The sequence below is a fragment of the Plectrocnemia conspersa genome, unplaced genomic scaffold (assembly GCF_051122295.1).
Source record: "Plectrocnemia conspersa isolate PC_06_02 unplaced genomic scaffold, ASM5112229v1 ptg000004l, whole genome shotgun sequence".
NCBI classification, from domain to species: domain Eukaryota; kingdom Metazoa; phylum Arthropoda; class Insecta; order Trichoptera; family Polycentropodidae; genus Plectrocnemia; species Plectrocnemia conspersa.
In genome coordinates, this window is record NW_028277168.1 from 7,940,237 (window position 1) to 7,957,706 (window position 17,470).

The window sequence follows — 17,470 nt, forward strand, 5'->3', positions numbered from 1 at the left end:
TTTTTTTACACGATTTTGTGTACTACAATTTGTTATATTTTCAAATAGCACCTTTTTAAAATTTAGGGAAGCAATATTCTTTTTATCTGTGTATTCTATCACTTTTTACACGAATTTTTGTGGATCAATTTTTTTTACGAAATTTTACTATAATTATTTTTTCTAATAGCTATGTGACAAACCTAGCATTTTGTTTTTATACATCTGTATTATTTTTTATTATATATTTTTTATAATATTGTTTTATTATTATATTTTATGACAACCCTGGCTTAGAAACAAAAAATATTGCGTTTTTCTGGGTAAATGATGGTAAAAATGACACACTGAATATTTTTTTATATGTCGTCATAAAACACTATTGATGCATTTTCGAAAAAATGTTTCAATAAATTTTGTTTTTGTTATAACATTTCGGGCCTGAAGTAAAACAAATTTTCCCTTCTCAGAAGTCAAAAATCCACATCAAAAGCAATAAAATTGCGTTGGCGCTGTTGCAGTAGGAACGCTCGGTAACGAGTGTCCCCACAGCAACGGCACCTATACGATTTTATTGCTTTTGATGTGGATTTTTGACTTCTGAGAAGGGATAATTGTTTTTTGTGTTCTCCTATTGATCAAAATTCGGTTTAGATATGCTTTATTCGATTCTCATTTATTGTAAGTCTTAATATGAACACTAGATAACCGAGTGTTTCCACTGAGTTGGCGACAGCACGGTTAATGAAATGGAAATATTATTAAAACGACCACTGACTGGCCAACCTTTGCCCCTCCTAATTAAAATCTGAAATGCGTCCCTGATAATATCAATTTATCATATGCAGTACAAAATTATCGATATAAATGAATGATTATACATAATAGATTTTGATGACTCAAATATATTCCTATCTAAGAATATGGTTGTTATTATTAATACTGACTGTGTTTTTTCTTCATTGGTAACGGTGGAGGTTGTCCGCTCGAAAGAGATTGATCTATTAATGTGTGAGGTCGTTGCATTACGCCTTCTGGTTGACCGTGGAGCACACAGGAAGTCATACGATCTCTGAGGATTACAAACACATTAAATTGACATATATTTCAACAATAATAGTTACTATCGCATCTATTATCGAACCTTAATTCTATAACTTGATCGTCCACTATGGTGTTGAACAACGGAAAGCTCTGATTGAGCGACTTATCGGCAAATTTGCTCTGCTTTCTAGTTTTGACAGGCAAAGCGGGTGGCACAACGTTATCGGTGACGTCGGCGCTACCGTCAATTTTAACTACTTCCGATGATGCCGAATTGCTGACGTTGCTACTGCTCACGCTGGTGATGTTGCTTCCGTCTATTATAGTAGTTTTCTGCGTTTTAACAAAGCTCTGCGACGATTGCTCTTTTTGGGTGTACTCAAACGCCGAAGAATTAGAGAAGAAATTGCTTTCGCTCGATGAAAAAACTTTTGAGTTTTGTTCAATAATGGTCTTCGATGACGATATCTGCTTGCAAGTCTGCTGTACGACAGCCGCTAAAGACGTCAGGTTCGGTTTGGTCGGAGAAGGCATTTTAACCACGCCGTCCATGGATAGCTCTGATAGTAAAGTCATCTGCATATCACCGGGCGTTGGAGTGGCATCGATGAACGAAACACACTTCTGATTTTGCATCGTCGATGAATTCATACTGGTGTACGATATATCGGAAGCTCTCGTATTTCCCATCGACGCAAAGCCAGATTCGCTCGAAAACCTGTTGTGATTCGTAAATTGATTTCCGACTGAGTCGTTAAAGAACATGGGGTACGACTGTGGAACAATTTCATTGGATAGCCTATTGAGACCGGTGCACGTACTGGACGTTGTACACACCGTCGAATTGGATTCTTGAGATAATCTGTTGTTATTGTAAGGTTGAAAGTTTATGGCACCTGAATTAAAAAAAATATGATTTAGTTGTACATCGTAAAAATACGAAAATAAATTATTTACCGTCTATAGTTGAACTGGAATCGTCTAGATTGGTTGAATTGCGATCCATTATAGTTTGGATCTCTTCATCATTTGAAACGTTCAACATAGAATCTAACGATCCGCTACTATGAGATTGAAGAGATACCCTAAAAGACATATATATATATTAATTAATTCACACAAAAACTATTGAATATATATTTAAAAAAAATAATACCTATCCCCTGTCGAAAGATGAGAGGAATTGTTGACATTTGATTTATGTTTAGGTGGCAGCGGTGGAGCAATATCAAATATCCTAGATAACAAAAACCAATAATTAGTATTGTAATTTGATTTAGATATAATTATTAAATATTACCTTATTGGTATCGGAGGTTTTGGAGGTGGTTCTTGGTGTGGCGTTGTAGTCATACTATTGAGTATAGATTCAGTTGAATGCGAACTTCTAACGGGCATTCCATTTCCAGTGCCTTCAAGAAGTTGACGTTCACGTGGCGTTAGTGGAATATCTTTAAAAAAATACACGTCTTCATAATCTATTACTATAAAATTTCAGTATATGTACCATGAATCATTATAAATTACCAGGTAATGAATTCCGTTGCCCTTCACTGTTATTGTTTTTGATTCCGTCCGTCGCGGGTCTAACTTGTAGCTTGAGATTTTTAGCATCTTTACCTATGGCACCGTTAGATTTCCCTTGATGAACATTTTCACCACCGTTCATCCTTTCAAATGCTATTGCTGCCAAATCCTGCACACGCAAAAATATAATTTTATTTACTGTAACCATAAATTAACATATATATTTTTTTAAATCTACCTCTACAGCTTGTTGAACTTCGTTGGTTATATCCGTAACATTAAACTTGTTCAATTCATCGTCTCCCAAGATCATACATTCGTCGCAAAGTCTAATAAGATCGACTACAGCGCTACAGAGTCTACTTTGCGCCGAATCGAGAGGTCCTGACGGCGACTCAGATAATAACGTACAAACGTACGGTTTAATAACTGCAACATAATCATAAAAGTCAATAAAAAAAATACTTAAATTAAAAAATAATAATAATCTCATTACCTTTATTTATACTCGTTATAGTTTCAAGAACTATGGTTCCGTTCCCCGGCAGCATCTCTAATTTTTTCTTTGTGATCACATCGGTGAAGTGTTTTAAATCAAATTTGATCTGTCTAACTAATATTTCCAAATCTTTGTAGGGATTCGATTCTGGGTCGTCCGATTTTTGGTGACCTCGACCTTTCGGACTCAATGGGGACTGGGATCTGAAAGTGACGGTTGTTTATTATGGTGCTTGTTGGAATGATTGATTTTTGTATAGATAGAAAGGCAAACTCACCTGAGGGAAGGCAATGCCGAGTTGGTGGATGGTGTACCCGGAGAACGCATGGCTGATATACGTTCTAGCAAATCTTCTTTGAAGGAACGGGCGCGACGAGCCAGCTTGTTGGCGCTGCGGAATGACGCCTTGTGGCCACTGCTGCCAGTGGTGCCTAGAGTACCTCCGCTCGGGACAATCTCTGTCCCCTCAAGCCCTATAAAAAAAATATAGTCAGTATTATCGCAAAAATAACCGCAACCATAATCTTTACTTTCGATAAGAATCTTGGACAGAGCCCATCGTACAAACTGAATACAAATCAATGTCAAAAATAATTCGAAGGTCAACGACAAGAGAGCTAAGCATTACGAGAATACCAATCGTTTAATGGTTGCATATTTTACTGCGGCGAGTTCTTGAGCATTATCATCTCGATTTTCTGCAATTACTCACTGCAACACGTTCGAATGCTAATTGTGCATAGTCAAAGGATCTTTGCACTGTGATACACACATATATATCACATAATACGCAATGCATTGATTAAAGCGACGCCAATGTTGTTTATATTATTATTTGTTTCCAGACACAATAGCTTATGCATTCTAATTCAGCAAGACTTCCAACAAAATCCGTGGTGAGATTTTTACATTCATTGATAGCATTAGCATTAATCTCACGTTCTTCTCTGTTACTGGATCTTTTTCGATGAGCTGTAGCTCATGCGAGAACAATAAAATCTGCTCTGGAAAAGTTTGAACAAATGTGCTGTAACACAGTAGTTTCCGCGTAATAGTGGTAATGCTAATTAGCGACTTACACAAAAAAGTCGTTAGCAAAAATCATCTTAAAATTGTGAGAAGACACATTTTGGTAATCACTCCATACCGGCGGATTAATGATAAATATCGCTTTAGGCATTATCGTGAAAATTGGCCCACCAACGCTGAGGGGTCAGATGAATTTTCAGACATTGATGTATAAATAAATTTGTATATTTTATATTTTCATTCAATAAAAAAAAGGTTTAACAACATGTGTAGCATATATTAATTAAATTAAATAGGTCAGAACCATCGCTTTTATTATTTATATGTTTAATAAGCAAGATTAAATCATTTAAAATACGACGTTCAGAAAGTTGTAGAATGTTTAATCAACATATTAATTTTAAAATATAACAGGCGTGATTAATACTTATAATTGAGTATTAGGACACCATACTGAAATCAAAATATATTATATCATATTTTACAGTCAGCAGAAGGGGGCAGTTTTTAATGAAGCGCATTTTTATAAATAAAAGTCTGCTGCGGGTTTCGAGCCCATGGGTTCTGGATTATTAGTCCAGCACTATATGTACCACGCTATTTTATATATTAAGCGGCATGCATTAACAGTTTCAAAACACATGCATAAAAATCTCGAACAAAGCGAAATATTTTTGTCATTTTTTACCGATTGCGATGTATTGGAAAATTTCAATTTTTTTAGATCATTGTGACGCATTGGGTGCACCCTGTAAGGACCGTATTTTAATATATATTAAGAGTCTGATTCCGCCCCAATCATCAAGATTATTCAGAAGATTGGAAGGGACACTGGACCCCCAAATCTGAAGTGGGTATGAACCAGAACATTACTGATAATTTTTTCAAGATTTTTTTTAGATACTTTATACAGAACCTTCACTACGATTTTGAATTATTTTGCACTGAATCGACCGAAACAGCTCTCAGCAGACAGAGATAGCAGCCGCTTATCTTTCAACTTAATTCCAAGAGTTTAACCTGATGTTCGATACGTGACACAGTATTAAAGGCAAATTAATTATTAAAAGCGGTCAATAAAGCTCTGATTTCGGCTATTAAGCGGTCATATCAACATTACTGAAATTAATTTGTGTTTTCATTGCATGCATAAATTCATATTACTATTAGAAGGATTTTATGCGATTTTTACACAGCAATGATATCATAATGTATTATTGTTTACTGCTAATATATCAACATTCGGTAAAAAATTAACTAACAATTTAATTTTAATGTTTATTAAAATTACTTACCTAATAGATATAGACCATTTTATAGTGAAAGATTATATAGACAACCCTTTCAGGGTTTTGGTTACATTTAATTTACAATTTATTAATTCCATTGGATTATTTCTGAGCACTTGAAACTAAAAATCCTAATTTTTTAGGATTTTACCTTTAAAAACAAATAATTTTGCTCAATAAAATTAGCTGCGAAGTAAAAAAATCACTTTATAACCATTAATTTTACACATAAGCCGCGCAGCGAAAACTTTTATGATTTTTCCCTTTAAAAAACAGCTGATTTTGCTTAATGAAATTTGCCGCAAAGTAAAAAAATCCTTCTATAACGATTATTTTGCCTAAGAAAATTAATCGCAAAGTAAAAAAATGTCCCTTAATAACCAGTAATTTATATTTTTAGTCTATTTATCTAGCGAACCCACAGAAAATCCTTTTCGAAAGACCCACCACCGGTTTAGAACTCGTGATATAGGAAGCGTAAAAAATAATTCAATATAATAATGTATTTAAAAATAATTATTTCGGAGCGTTTCCACTGCGACGGCGACGACACGATTTTATTGCTTTTGTCGTGGATTTTTGAGAAGGGATAATTGTTTTTTGCGCCCTCATATTGGTCAAAATTCGGTTTAGATGTTCCTTATTGTAAGTCGTGACATTGTTATAAAAAATCTTAATATGTACACCAAAAGACGAATCTCCTTGTGTGTTGTATACGTAATATAAAATGCCTCTGTATAAAGATTGCTCGGATCAAAGCTCAATTTTCCAGACTTTGGTTCACCCCCTCTGGCTCCTAACTCCCCGACTCCTCCGCCGCTCCCCAGTGACAGCCGAATTAGCCATGTCTCGAGCGTGGAGTCAGTCGGCTTAACCGGCTGCGACAAAAATAGCACTGACACCGCGCCGGACGTCTGGGCCACTGCCCTTGCAACTATGCCATCTACATATTTTCAAATGATGCATCCAAATCATTACACGAAGGGACGTCGATGTCGCCGACGAGTGTCGAGCAAAACGCGTCGAATCCTGAACAAGGAAGAGGAGGAAAAGGTTCGTCAATCCCGGAAACTGGAGACTTTTATGACTCACGGGGAAGAGCAACTTAAATCCGCGAGAGCAAATAAGGAAGCGGCCGTAAAAGTCGAAGAGTGGGCGCCGGCCGCTCTAAAACTTCCTCCGCAAAGGCTTCGTCGTGGTAAATTTGTGACTTTCAGCAGCAGTAGTCTCAAATGGGCGACATCAAAGAGTCATGCATTAACGAGAATGGAAATAAAGCAATTAGCGTCGCCTCGAAAAGTACAACAGAGCGCTTTGAAAGATACGCCCAAATTTGGCTTCGTTAATTTTTGTCAAAATACAAATTAGCTGTACAAGCATCACAGGCTTTTACTAGTTAAATAGTAGTTTCAGTTCCTGGTTTGCTTAATCTTAATTACACGAGTACATCAAAGGATCGGACTTCACGAGGCAAACTGATTTCAGATCATTTGATTACATTGTGCTGTGTTAATAATAATAATAATAATAATAGTTTCGTTTACCCTAGATGTTTATCCGAAAAATAACTTTTGGATTATGTGCCGCACTAATGAAACTTCGGCCGTAACTAGCAAATTACCATTAAACGCTTACCATATAAGTAAAGCGTTTATGGCTGCGTCATAAAACTTTTATTTAAGAGTTCGCCGTTGTAGTATTTTATATTTCCATCCGGCATTTAATCAACCGCGACCAGAAAAGGAACTTACAGTAAAACTAGCGTTATATTATTGTCACTCGCTCGGCTAAGTGATGACCCTATGCGTTGATTATTATTAATTATTACTCAGCTCGTCTGCAATTTCAATCAGCAGACGTTGAGCGAAATTAGAAGCGTTTAAAAAACGACACCCGTAAGCTTAGAAGAAAAAAGTTTGACTCAAAATGCGCTGAACCAAAACCAATTTTATTTACAAACACTCTTCCAAGAACGCACCTATAACCAAAAGTGAGTCACACATTTAGATGTAAATATCAATATCTAAACTACGCCCTTCTTGGTTCGATGTTTATCATTATTGTATCAGTAAAAGCGAATTATTAATATTATAAACATCACCAAGGTGTGAGCGTATGATATCACGTTTTCGACGATGAAGTCATTGGCGCCGCAATTCTTGAATACACCTTCGTTTTGATGGGTCTTTGAACTCGCTTTTGTAATGTAAGGAGTGAAATAGCATAAATCAAATTTTAGCATATCCTAAATCAAACTAATAATAATAATTTAAACGCGGTTAATGTGGTTAACAAAATAATAGAAGTGTAATAGATAAGGAATTATATCGTGAAGTGCGTCACTTAAACACCAAAGAATCGCAGGAATTGTTTATTCAGGCCTTATACCGCAATTGGAAAATGTGTCATTTTAAACCAATAATTGTGCAGGAAAAGTGTGCAACTAAATTAAGGTGTTTCCTGGCAATTAATAATCGTGCTGTAACATTAGCAACAGTAATCAATTAAAATTAAAATACTGCGTATCATTTAAATTAATTACAATGTGATGTTTTTCTAAATTAATTTGATTAAAACCCAACAATAAGACGCCACGTACTTGCTAACTTTCTATCAATTCATATCTCAATTGCTCTATGATTATATTAGAAACTAAATTATATATTACAAGCCACAGTATTATAATAAGCACAAATCTGTACAAATGCACTCATTTCCAAATCAACATATTGCATGAGCACGATTGAAATAAAATACATTACAAAGAAGATCAAGGCAAACCGCACACAAACCGAGTACAGATACTCCAAGAAACGCGATCTGTCCATATAAATATTGCAAAAAAACCTTATTCATTCTCACGTATTCAATAATACACTGACAATATGTTGACAATGGTTTGAGAAAATATGCAAAACTGGCACTTGTAACTTGAATTTCCTAAAAACAAAATGATAGCACTGTATTTACTAACTTTCACACTCGACGAGCGAGGCCGTGCACCATGTTTTTATTTCACAATGATTGTAATTTTTAAATAATGACAGTTTGAGAAGCGCAGAGGCGCGTCCGCACTGAGAACCGGCGCGACTTGCACTGAGTGCGAGTGAGCTTTTCGTGGCGACGCGTATCGGAGATCGTCAACCTTTTTTAAGCAATTTTTTTCGAACTGTGTGGTTAAAAAATAAACATGTGAACAGTTAACCGTGATAACAAGGAAAGAAGCGCCAGATGTTTCAGTGAGTGTGAAAGACAAACGACACGAATGAGTAAAAATGTCAAAGAAATATATGTATGTATATGTATAAAAAATAATGTAGTTTTATTTATGTTATTTAGGTTTTAGTGAATAATGTTCATGATTCACTTATAGTCATACTTATGACGACTGTTTGTATTAATTATAATACTATTAATATTAATATCACACTCAACGAAGAGTACATCAGATTAATATAAATTATTTTTAATTTATTTGTACATATACATATACATAATTTTATTTAAAAAAGTATTGATCTCAGTGGCGTAGCTAGGGTATGTGCCGCCCAGGGCGATCTTTAAAATTGCCGCCCTCTTCCCATACATTTTTTGCAAGGTCATAAAATCAGCATTTTTAAAATAATAAATTGGTTAATATTAAGCTCTTATTATTCGTGGATTTATATATGTTTTAGTGCATTCAGGGTTAAGAACCACACTAGACGATCCCATTGCGAATATGCCGCCCCCAAGCAAGTGCCGCCCGGGGCGGCCCGCCCCCCCATAGCTACGCCAATGATTGATCTTACTACTAAATATTTTTAACTGCTCCAAAATATTATTTTATTTTATAAAAAATAATTGTTTAAAAATAAAATCAATAAATCTTCTTTGAAACCAGCACGATAGACGAGTGGTATAAGTCTCTGACTATTGACCTGAAAGACCTGGATTCGAATCACATTTTTAAATTTCTATCGTGTCTGGAAGATCGGAATTAGTGATTATCATATAATTACAATTCCGATCGATTACTAAGATTTTCCTAATCTCACAGATGAATATCATGATGATTAATTAAAATCGAGATAGGTCGTATATATCTGGTATTGAAAATTCTCTAATAATGAGCTAATACAGCTCATAGAGAATATTTTATATTTATTAAAAATATATATAAAATAAATACAAATTGTTGATTTATTATTTCCACTAATATATAAGCTAAACATATATTTAAAATAAATTATATATATGTATACTCCGTTTCTTTTAACAGAGTCACTTTGAGGTCTATCCTTTTCGTCATTATTCATAAGTAAAAAAGAATTTTCTCTATAGTACAAGATGTGGATATACGTTCGATATACATAATACATTACTCCTTTCTATGCTTTAAGCAAATTTAGTGAAATTAGAGATGTTACTATTTTTTATGTTGAAATAGTGCAAGATATAAGCTAACAAAATCAATAATCATTTACGTATGTATAGCGATAAAAATGTGAATACATCTGTGCGCTGCGAGTGTCGGAATAAATATTAGTTGGAACGTATAAGACAACTTCGCACGGCGGACCAATGAAACACCATTGTGAAATACGAGATAAGCCTCAAAGTGACTCTGTTAAATGAAACGAAGGTATAGTCAATAGCAATTTCTTAAATTGAAAAAAAGCTGACGATATTTTCTTGAATATTGTTTTTGGTATAATATGATTCAATGTAAATATATGCATATCCAACCCTTTTCTTCAACAAATCAAATAAAACAGTATTTTTTTTTTCTCTGTAAGTAATTATCTAAAAATATATTTGTTTATTTATTACAAATCTGACTATTATGGCTTGAAAGAAAGGTTTACCCAATGCGTCATGATGGCGTTCATATAGCATAAAGCAAACATTTCATAAAAATGTAAATATATTCATATCCTACCATATTCTTCAACAAATCAAATAAAATAATACTTTCTCTTATCTTGAAGTAATTATCAAAAAATATTTTTTTTTTATTACCAATCTGACTACTATGGCTTGAAAGGTTTCCCCAATGCGTCATAATGGCCTTTATCATAGGGCAAACATTTCATACAAATACATATACTAGATGCTCAGACATGCGCACATAAATGTACATACACACGTTAACCTTTTAAATGCCAAATGATTTTGCATGTATTTTTATATATTTTTTATAAGTGTAAAAATAATAAGAAGGGTTAATATCAATATATTAAAAATATAAAACAACGATAAATCATAACCCTTCAAAAATAATTAAACATCTGTTTTTTATCTAATATAAATGTATTAAAAATAGTGCAAGACCGATTCTTTAACCTTCTGGCATCAAAAGGGTCTATTAAAAATGCACAAATATACATCTGTAGCAGAAAATATTATTATGTCTCAAGTTTGTTAAGAAACTGTATAGTTCGTGCAGCGGTAGCGTCTTCGAGCGCTGACATCCTGGCCGCAACAGTCAACAGAATAAGGGACGAAATCGCGACTCTCTAGGGCACTAGAACATCCGAAGATGAAAATCGCAGAGCCTCTACAGATTTTCGTTTTCATTCCCTAACAATTTAAAAGATACTTCATTAAATATACACTACATCCAGAATGCAATGAATAGTATACTAACGTTCCCAGCAAAAATACACTAGAATACAAATCTTGTAGATATCTAAAACACTCTGAAACACTTTCAGAGTATCAGCATATAATAAATACATAAGCATATGAATTTCTGAGGCATCTAATTAGTTGCAATGGTACATAGCAACTTTTATAATAATAACTCTGGTGGGTAGGTAATTAGAATTTTACAAATTTAAGTGCTCAATGACTTAAATATGTTAATATGTATATCAATCTGGATCTAATTCTCTCTCATACGCTTCAAACAGTTGCCATTCGGAAAATTTCAGCTCAACTCACCATATGGGGAGGCCCATCGCAATCAAATGCAAATATAGAAGTTGCGCAAATTCAACAACCGGGGCCAGACGAATCAGTACCCGTATGGCGTCATAAAACCAAAAAACACACCAGGTGAACCCGTCCATCGGCCCAAATGACCTACCGCGATGGTCTCATCTGGCATACCGATGAAATCATCCAGTCCGAACACGAACAAGGTCGGTTCCATCAATCCTGAATTTGGCAAACTGTCCGAAACCCGTGCAGTGTTGTTATCATTGCACGCAGTCTGAGGTGACATTCCGTCGAACAAAAGCAAACACAACGAACCCACATGTGGGTCGTCCAGGTTGTGCAGTACGTAGGTGCCCGCAGCCTGTTTCTACCGCTTACCGTCGTCTACCTGGAGTGTAGCTTTCTATACATATTTATATGGGCAGGTATTATTGAAAAGCGCATATGCGTGGAACGCAGTTCCAACAATTCAATCTATATACCACACACAATAGCTTTTGTGGCTTATGTTTGCGAACAAATATAACGACGCCTTTTTATAAACGCGGAGAAAACTAAGGAGGGGCAAATATGCCTTTGGACAAAAAAATACACGCAAAAGAAAATTTCTCGTAAACATACATTGTTAACTTTATCGACATAAAATCACTTATAATATGATATACAATAACACCATAATAAAACAATAATGTGCTGGTTCATAATGATTAATATAAATATGATCAGTTCAGGTAATAAATTAGTTTTGTGCTCGTGTTAACAAAAGTACTACAATGCAAGGTTCTCAGCACGAAAGAGAGCTACTTATAAGATTAAATTATTTGGTGAGCTCCTCGAAAAAAAATTTATCATTCCGCATATTAAACAATATATTGATCGGCAACTTTGATTTTAATTTTAAAAAACGACGAGGTGTACCTTGCTACAAAACACGATGTTTTAACATGTTTTGCTTTACATATGTTCTAAAATACAATAAAAAGTAATAATGTTTTAAACTTTAAATCAATACAAAGTTTAATTTTAATTATACCTGCTACTCAAAAAATATTACCATAATAAATTACTTAAAAATAAACATTATTCATATTGATTTAAAGAAGAATGAATGAAGTCATTAAGAAAGACCATAACTGCACAATATTAACTCGGAAATATGAGTAATTTATGGATCTTCAGCAATAACAAAGTGTTTTTTCTTCATTATTTTATTTATCGGTTTTTAATGGTTCCATCATAAATAACATACATTGAAGAGGAAAATAACTACATGTGTTGTTTGTAATACACATAAATAATACATAACTGTGTTTAAAAAGTTAGTCGATTTTTGATGTATTTAAAAATTGCAAATTTTAAAATATTTCGCTACAATTATGAACGAATAATTAACGAATAGTTAGATAAATATTCGACTACCGAATAGTTCAAAAACAGATATTCGGTTTGGAGTCTCTACTCATGTACGATCGTTACGTTGAAGCAATATGGTTTAAAACTTAAAACATACTGATATCACTCCTTTACAAAACTAACTTTAAAACTGCTATTCTGAATATATTTTGAATATGAAAAATTTAATTAAATTACTGTCATTTTTTAGTAGCCATATGACAGTTATGTGAATAATTGCAGCGTAACTTCAGCGATCTCAAAGATATTAATGTTATAATAGAAAGAAAAAATCACTTCATTTACTTAACCTATGTACCATTTATTTTTAAATGCAGTACTGCAGTTGTGCTATTTGATACAACCGCAAAATGATATTCTATAGATTTTACTTAAAGTTGCATAAACTAACTTATCTTGATATTGCACAGTAAAAAATATTTTAATATCAAGCTATCTGAACTTATCTAAACCTCACAGATTAACAAAATAAATCAAAATTTTACTGGAATGGAGTCGAAAGAAATTTACGGCCAATTTCGAATTCGGGAATCAGACTATGGTTTAAATCAGCGGTTCCCAACTTTTTTTAAACGCTAGGCTAAATTAATATCATTAAATTTCCAAAGCTGTAATTTGCTTAGTAACATGCTTAGTTAAATAAAAAAATATTATCTGAAAATATAAGTGGTTTCCAATTTCATTACATATGAATTGTGCACAATTCCACATAAATTGTTCCAGCTACTCGTAGTTATCACCGAAAACATCAATGTGTTACAAACTTGACAAGCATAAGGGACTCAATCGCGACTCTCTAGGGCTTTCTACAGCCTGCAACTGAAATTCGCTGAGCATCGACGGATTGTCGACACCATCCCTCAGTAACATGCACTAAAATGAATTGTATCAACGCTTTTAGAAAAAAGGCACTAGGATACAAATATGGATACAATCCGCTTTTTCGCTTTCGATTTGCTGGGATTCCAGACAAGAGGTGTAACTACTCTTTCCGTTGCGTTCACCACTGCCGTTACTGGTACTTGGGCCCTACGAGTCCAACCCAATGGGCGGGCACCCAGTTTTTGACGGTCGGATGAGCGGGACCCACCCCCCGTAGTACAACATATTTATCAGAGTTTCATTATTATTTCTCTCGAGCTTTGGCCTGCTTGCATTGCTCCGCATAACAAAGTCGAGCATTTTCGACGCCGTATGATGATAATTTTAAAGTATTTCTGGTTAAAACACTACCGCCTAAACTAAGATTTAAAAAATGTAAAAATATTATACTTAAAATGCCGAAAGATAGCCGATTGTCGATTGACCACCTCCTCAGCAACACCAAGCTTTTTGTAAAGACAACGAATCCGCATTTGTGCAAATACTCTGAAGCACTTTCAAATCATCAACATATTTTGAGCTCGAAATTGTCGCATATACATATGTAATAAATATAAATATTATATCGCGAGCTACTTTTTTATTACGTATAATGACCACGGGCGAAGCCAGGATTTTGAGATTAGGGGCTAACTCTCAAAAGTTGGAGATCCCACGAGAAAAGTTTTTGAATCCCCTCCCCCTACACTATTATTACGTTGTATACATATATATTTACGTATACTGTTGAAAGTTCGTGCTAGATTTTTTATTTAAAAATACTATTTTTAACATCGATGTGAAAATTCAAGCAAAAATTATAACATACAATAGTCGAGCACAGAGTAACCTAACTAAGCTTTTATTTTCATTTACGCTGGTTATAAAACATTTTTTTTATAGTTATCATGGCTACTACGATTTGTAACGAGACAGAATAAATGATTTCTGACCTGTGGTATAAGTGACTAATTCGAATCCCATATGGATCTAGTGTTTTTAATTTCTATCATATCTGGGAGATCAGAATTAGTGATTATTATATAATTATAATTCCGATTGACTATCACGGATTTGGTTTTCCTAGATTTTCCTAATTTCATGGACGAATAATTAAAATAAAATCGAGAATAGTGGCATCTATTGATTAAGCTGCAATATTAGTTTATATTATAATTAATGAAATATATATCACTGATTTAAAGATTTTGATCTTAGTCTAGTGCAGTAAGGCCGCATTAAGTTAGTTTCAAACAAAAAAGCCCGCATTCAAGAAATTTCTATTAAATGGTCATAATTATATTATTCAGGGTCAGAATACATATCAAATGGTTAGAATAAAATTAGAAAAAAATATTATAATATTTATAAATATCCACGAGCAAGATTTTTTTTAGAAATATCTGTCAAAATATCTTGCTTGCATCTAAGCTGTTAGACAAGTTATGTGCGAGCGAGCGTTGGTCAAAACAAAGAACACCCCATGATTAACACTCAACGAATCTATTTAATTGTATGTAGGACGCGAGGGTATTCAGAGCAAAGAACGAAGAGAGAATAACGACATAGCGGCGACGGAGAGCACGCTTAGCTTGTTGTGTTGAAATCTGATAATGTTGCTAGCCAAACCAAACAAACAAGTTGGCCCTAAAATGCCTTGATAGTGATGAGCTGCCGACACGCGAATGACAGATTGACCATTGATCTTCAGCGTTACAGCAATAACATCACTATTGCCAACTTAAAAAAAATGATACTGACCATCTGTCAAAAAACTTCTTACCATTTAATATAAATTCTAAATGGTCCAATTTAAATTTGAATCATTTAATATAAATTCTGACCATCTAATATTTCTTCTGGCCGCTTATATTTTGACCTTTTAATATAAATTCCGATTACAACCGCATTAAAATTCTGATCCGAAAAATACGAGCAAAGAGATATGTGTCAAAGAATGGAAGGCATTTGAGTGATGTAATATTTTATATTATAATACATAGCTCTAAAAATGGCAATGAATTATATTTTCAAAAAAAAATTATAAACATATTTTACAGTAAGGGCACACTGCATACAATTAAGGCAAACGTAACTTCATTACTACATGGTTATTTTTTATTTATCTAATAAATAATCAAGAAATAAAACTGATAAAAACAGCGAAATATACCACGAATAAATATTTATGAATTCTTATTTTAAAGTTCAGAGACGCTAAGATCAACATGAAATTTAATAACACAGTTATTATATGCGATTTATTTTTTAAGCAGATTAAATAGATAAACGTTAATATTGATGAATCAACTGAAAATTCAGTTATCTATTAAAAATAATAGTACGTAACTACTTAAGACGTGTTATATGTATGTAATAGTTTAACATAGTTTGTACGCATTATCTAATATTTCTATAAAATAAAAATAAAAACTCAACCCTTACCCGTAACACCCAGTACACTGCCATAGCTCCTCATCGCTCAAGAACACAATCCCTACTGACAGTGCATTTCCTCAATCAATCAAACAAATCACAAATTTATAAATAGAACACTACCAGTGGCGACAGAAGCAACAAGAAAACCTCAACTTCCGTGGGCGTGTTTCCGCAGGGAGATTAGCGATCGCGTTGAATTTTCCGGACGACACACTATAGGTATTGTATAGACTTTACAAATCCAACAATCATTTTTGTCGTAAACCACAGATTCGCGAACAAATTGTCGTCGAACAATGGACACAAAACGAAACACGGTCGATCAAATACACCTACCTATGAACACATTGTACGTAGTCATCGAACCGTGCGTGTAAATCGATCGAATTACTATGAATCACACGAGTTACGATAAACAATAACAAGTGTACGATCCAATTGACAAACATAAATTACACTATTCGTTAATAGGTGGCAGGTTAAGATTTTGATTGGTTTGAGTCTTGACTAAGCGAGTGCTTCCACCTGGCGGCGATTTCAGTAAGTTCATATGACAACAAACCACAGTTCGTCAACAATTTTAAAAACGTTAAATATATTTAATAATTTAAATATATATCAACTGCCCCTGTTTAAATGTGCGTTTAAGAGGAAGCAGATATCTGTTCTTTTATTTTCTTTATATTCTAAATAAACTTTCCCCGCCGCCGATACCAAATACAAAACAAACAGAGCGTCGAAAATGGTCGTTCATTAGTCTATGTATTTACATTCACAATATGCAGGCGTAAAAATAACCATTTTTGGTTAACCCATTTCGGTCTAATGACACTCGCAATTGAATTGAAATTAATTTTGATCAGACTCTAAAGAAAAGCATAAAATATGATTTAGCAATTTATTCGAAGTGCTTGTTAGTTGAAATTTTATATATATATAACGCCGAAAAAACATTTTTGATTTGAAACAAATAAATAAAACTGAAATTGAATATTATTTGATTATTATCGTTCGATTAGATAGCAAAATAAATATAATTGTGAACTTTTTTTTGATTAGAAAGGTCTTTAACTCCTTTTACGAAATATATAATAAGTATATTTGCAGATACTTCATTCTACAATGGCAATTTTTTCTCTGAAGGCGAAAAATTTAACAAAGAACTTCTCGAGAAAAATACAAAATTATATTTATTATTACTCGAGAAATTTGAGGGTTTCTATAGAATTTTCATTAGTGTTAATGATCTAAATTTATAACCACATTCAGAGTCAATAGTTTAAAAAGTGAGATTTCCAATTAACACTCTGAAAATATTGTTTGACCATATAAGTTTTATGACAGACTATAGGAATTACGATTAGCAAACAATTCGTTCTGACTTCAAATGACTGACTTGAAAACTACAAATGTTTCATTTTTATCATTCAGATTGGAATCAAGTGAGTAGTAAAATGTGATTCTATAA

The 17,470-nt window shown here is 33.6% G+C and overlaps 1 protein-coding gene across 15 annotated transcripts in view; it reads right to left on the minus strand.

Annotated features, from left to right (window-relative positions):
- LOC148235803 (guanine nucleotide-releasing factor 2-like) overlaps window positions 1–17,470 on the minus strand; it is a 72,323-nt gene that overhangs the window by 6,844 nt on the left and 48,009 nt on the right. For 6 of the 15 annotated variants that reach the window (XM_088185198.1, XM_088185194.1, XM_088185186.1 and 3 more), the window contains 9 exons: window positions 3,327–3,522; window positions 3,047–3,252; window positions 2,789–2,979; window positions 2,551–2,719; window positions 2,324–2,474; window positions 2,180–2,260; window positions 1,981–2,108; window positions 1,124–1,919; window positions 927–1,051 (listed from right to left, as the gene is read on the minus strand). In XM_088185198.1, coding sequence (XP_088041324.1) covers window positions 927–1,051; window positions 1,124–1,919; window positions 1,981–2,108; window positions 2,180–2,260; window positions 2,324–2,474; window positions 2,551–2,719; window positions 2,789–2,979; window positions 3,047–3,252; window positions 3,327–3,522 — 2,043 coding nt within the window. Of the gene's footprint in view, window positions 1–926; window positions 1,052–1,123; window positions 1,920–1,980; window positions 2,109–2,179; window positions 2,261–2,323; window positions 2,493–2,550; window positions 2,720–2,788; window positions 2,980–3,046; window positions 3,253–3,326; window positions 3,523–16,008; window positions 16,362–17,470 lie in introns of those variants that run through there. The other 9 variants (XM_088185197.1, XM_088185192.1, XM_088185185.1 and 6 more) reach the window with 4 other exon arrangements.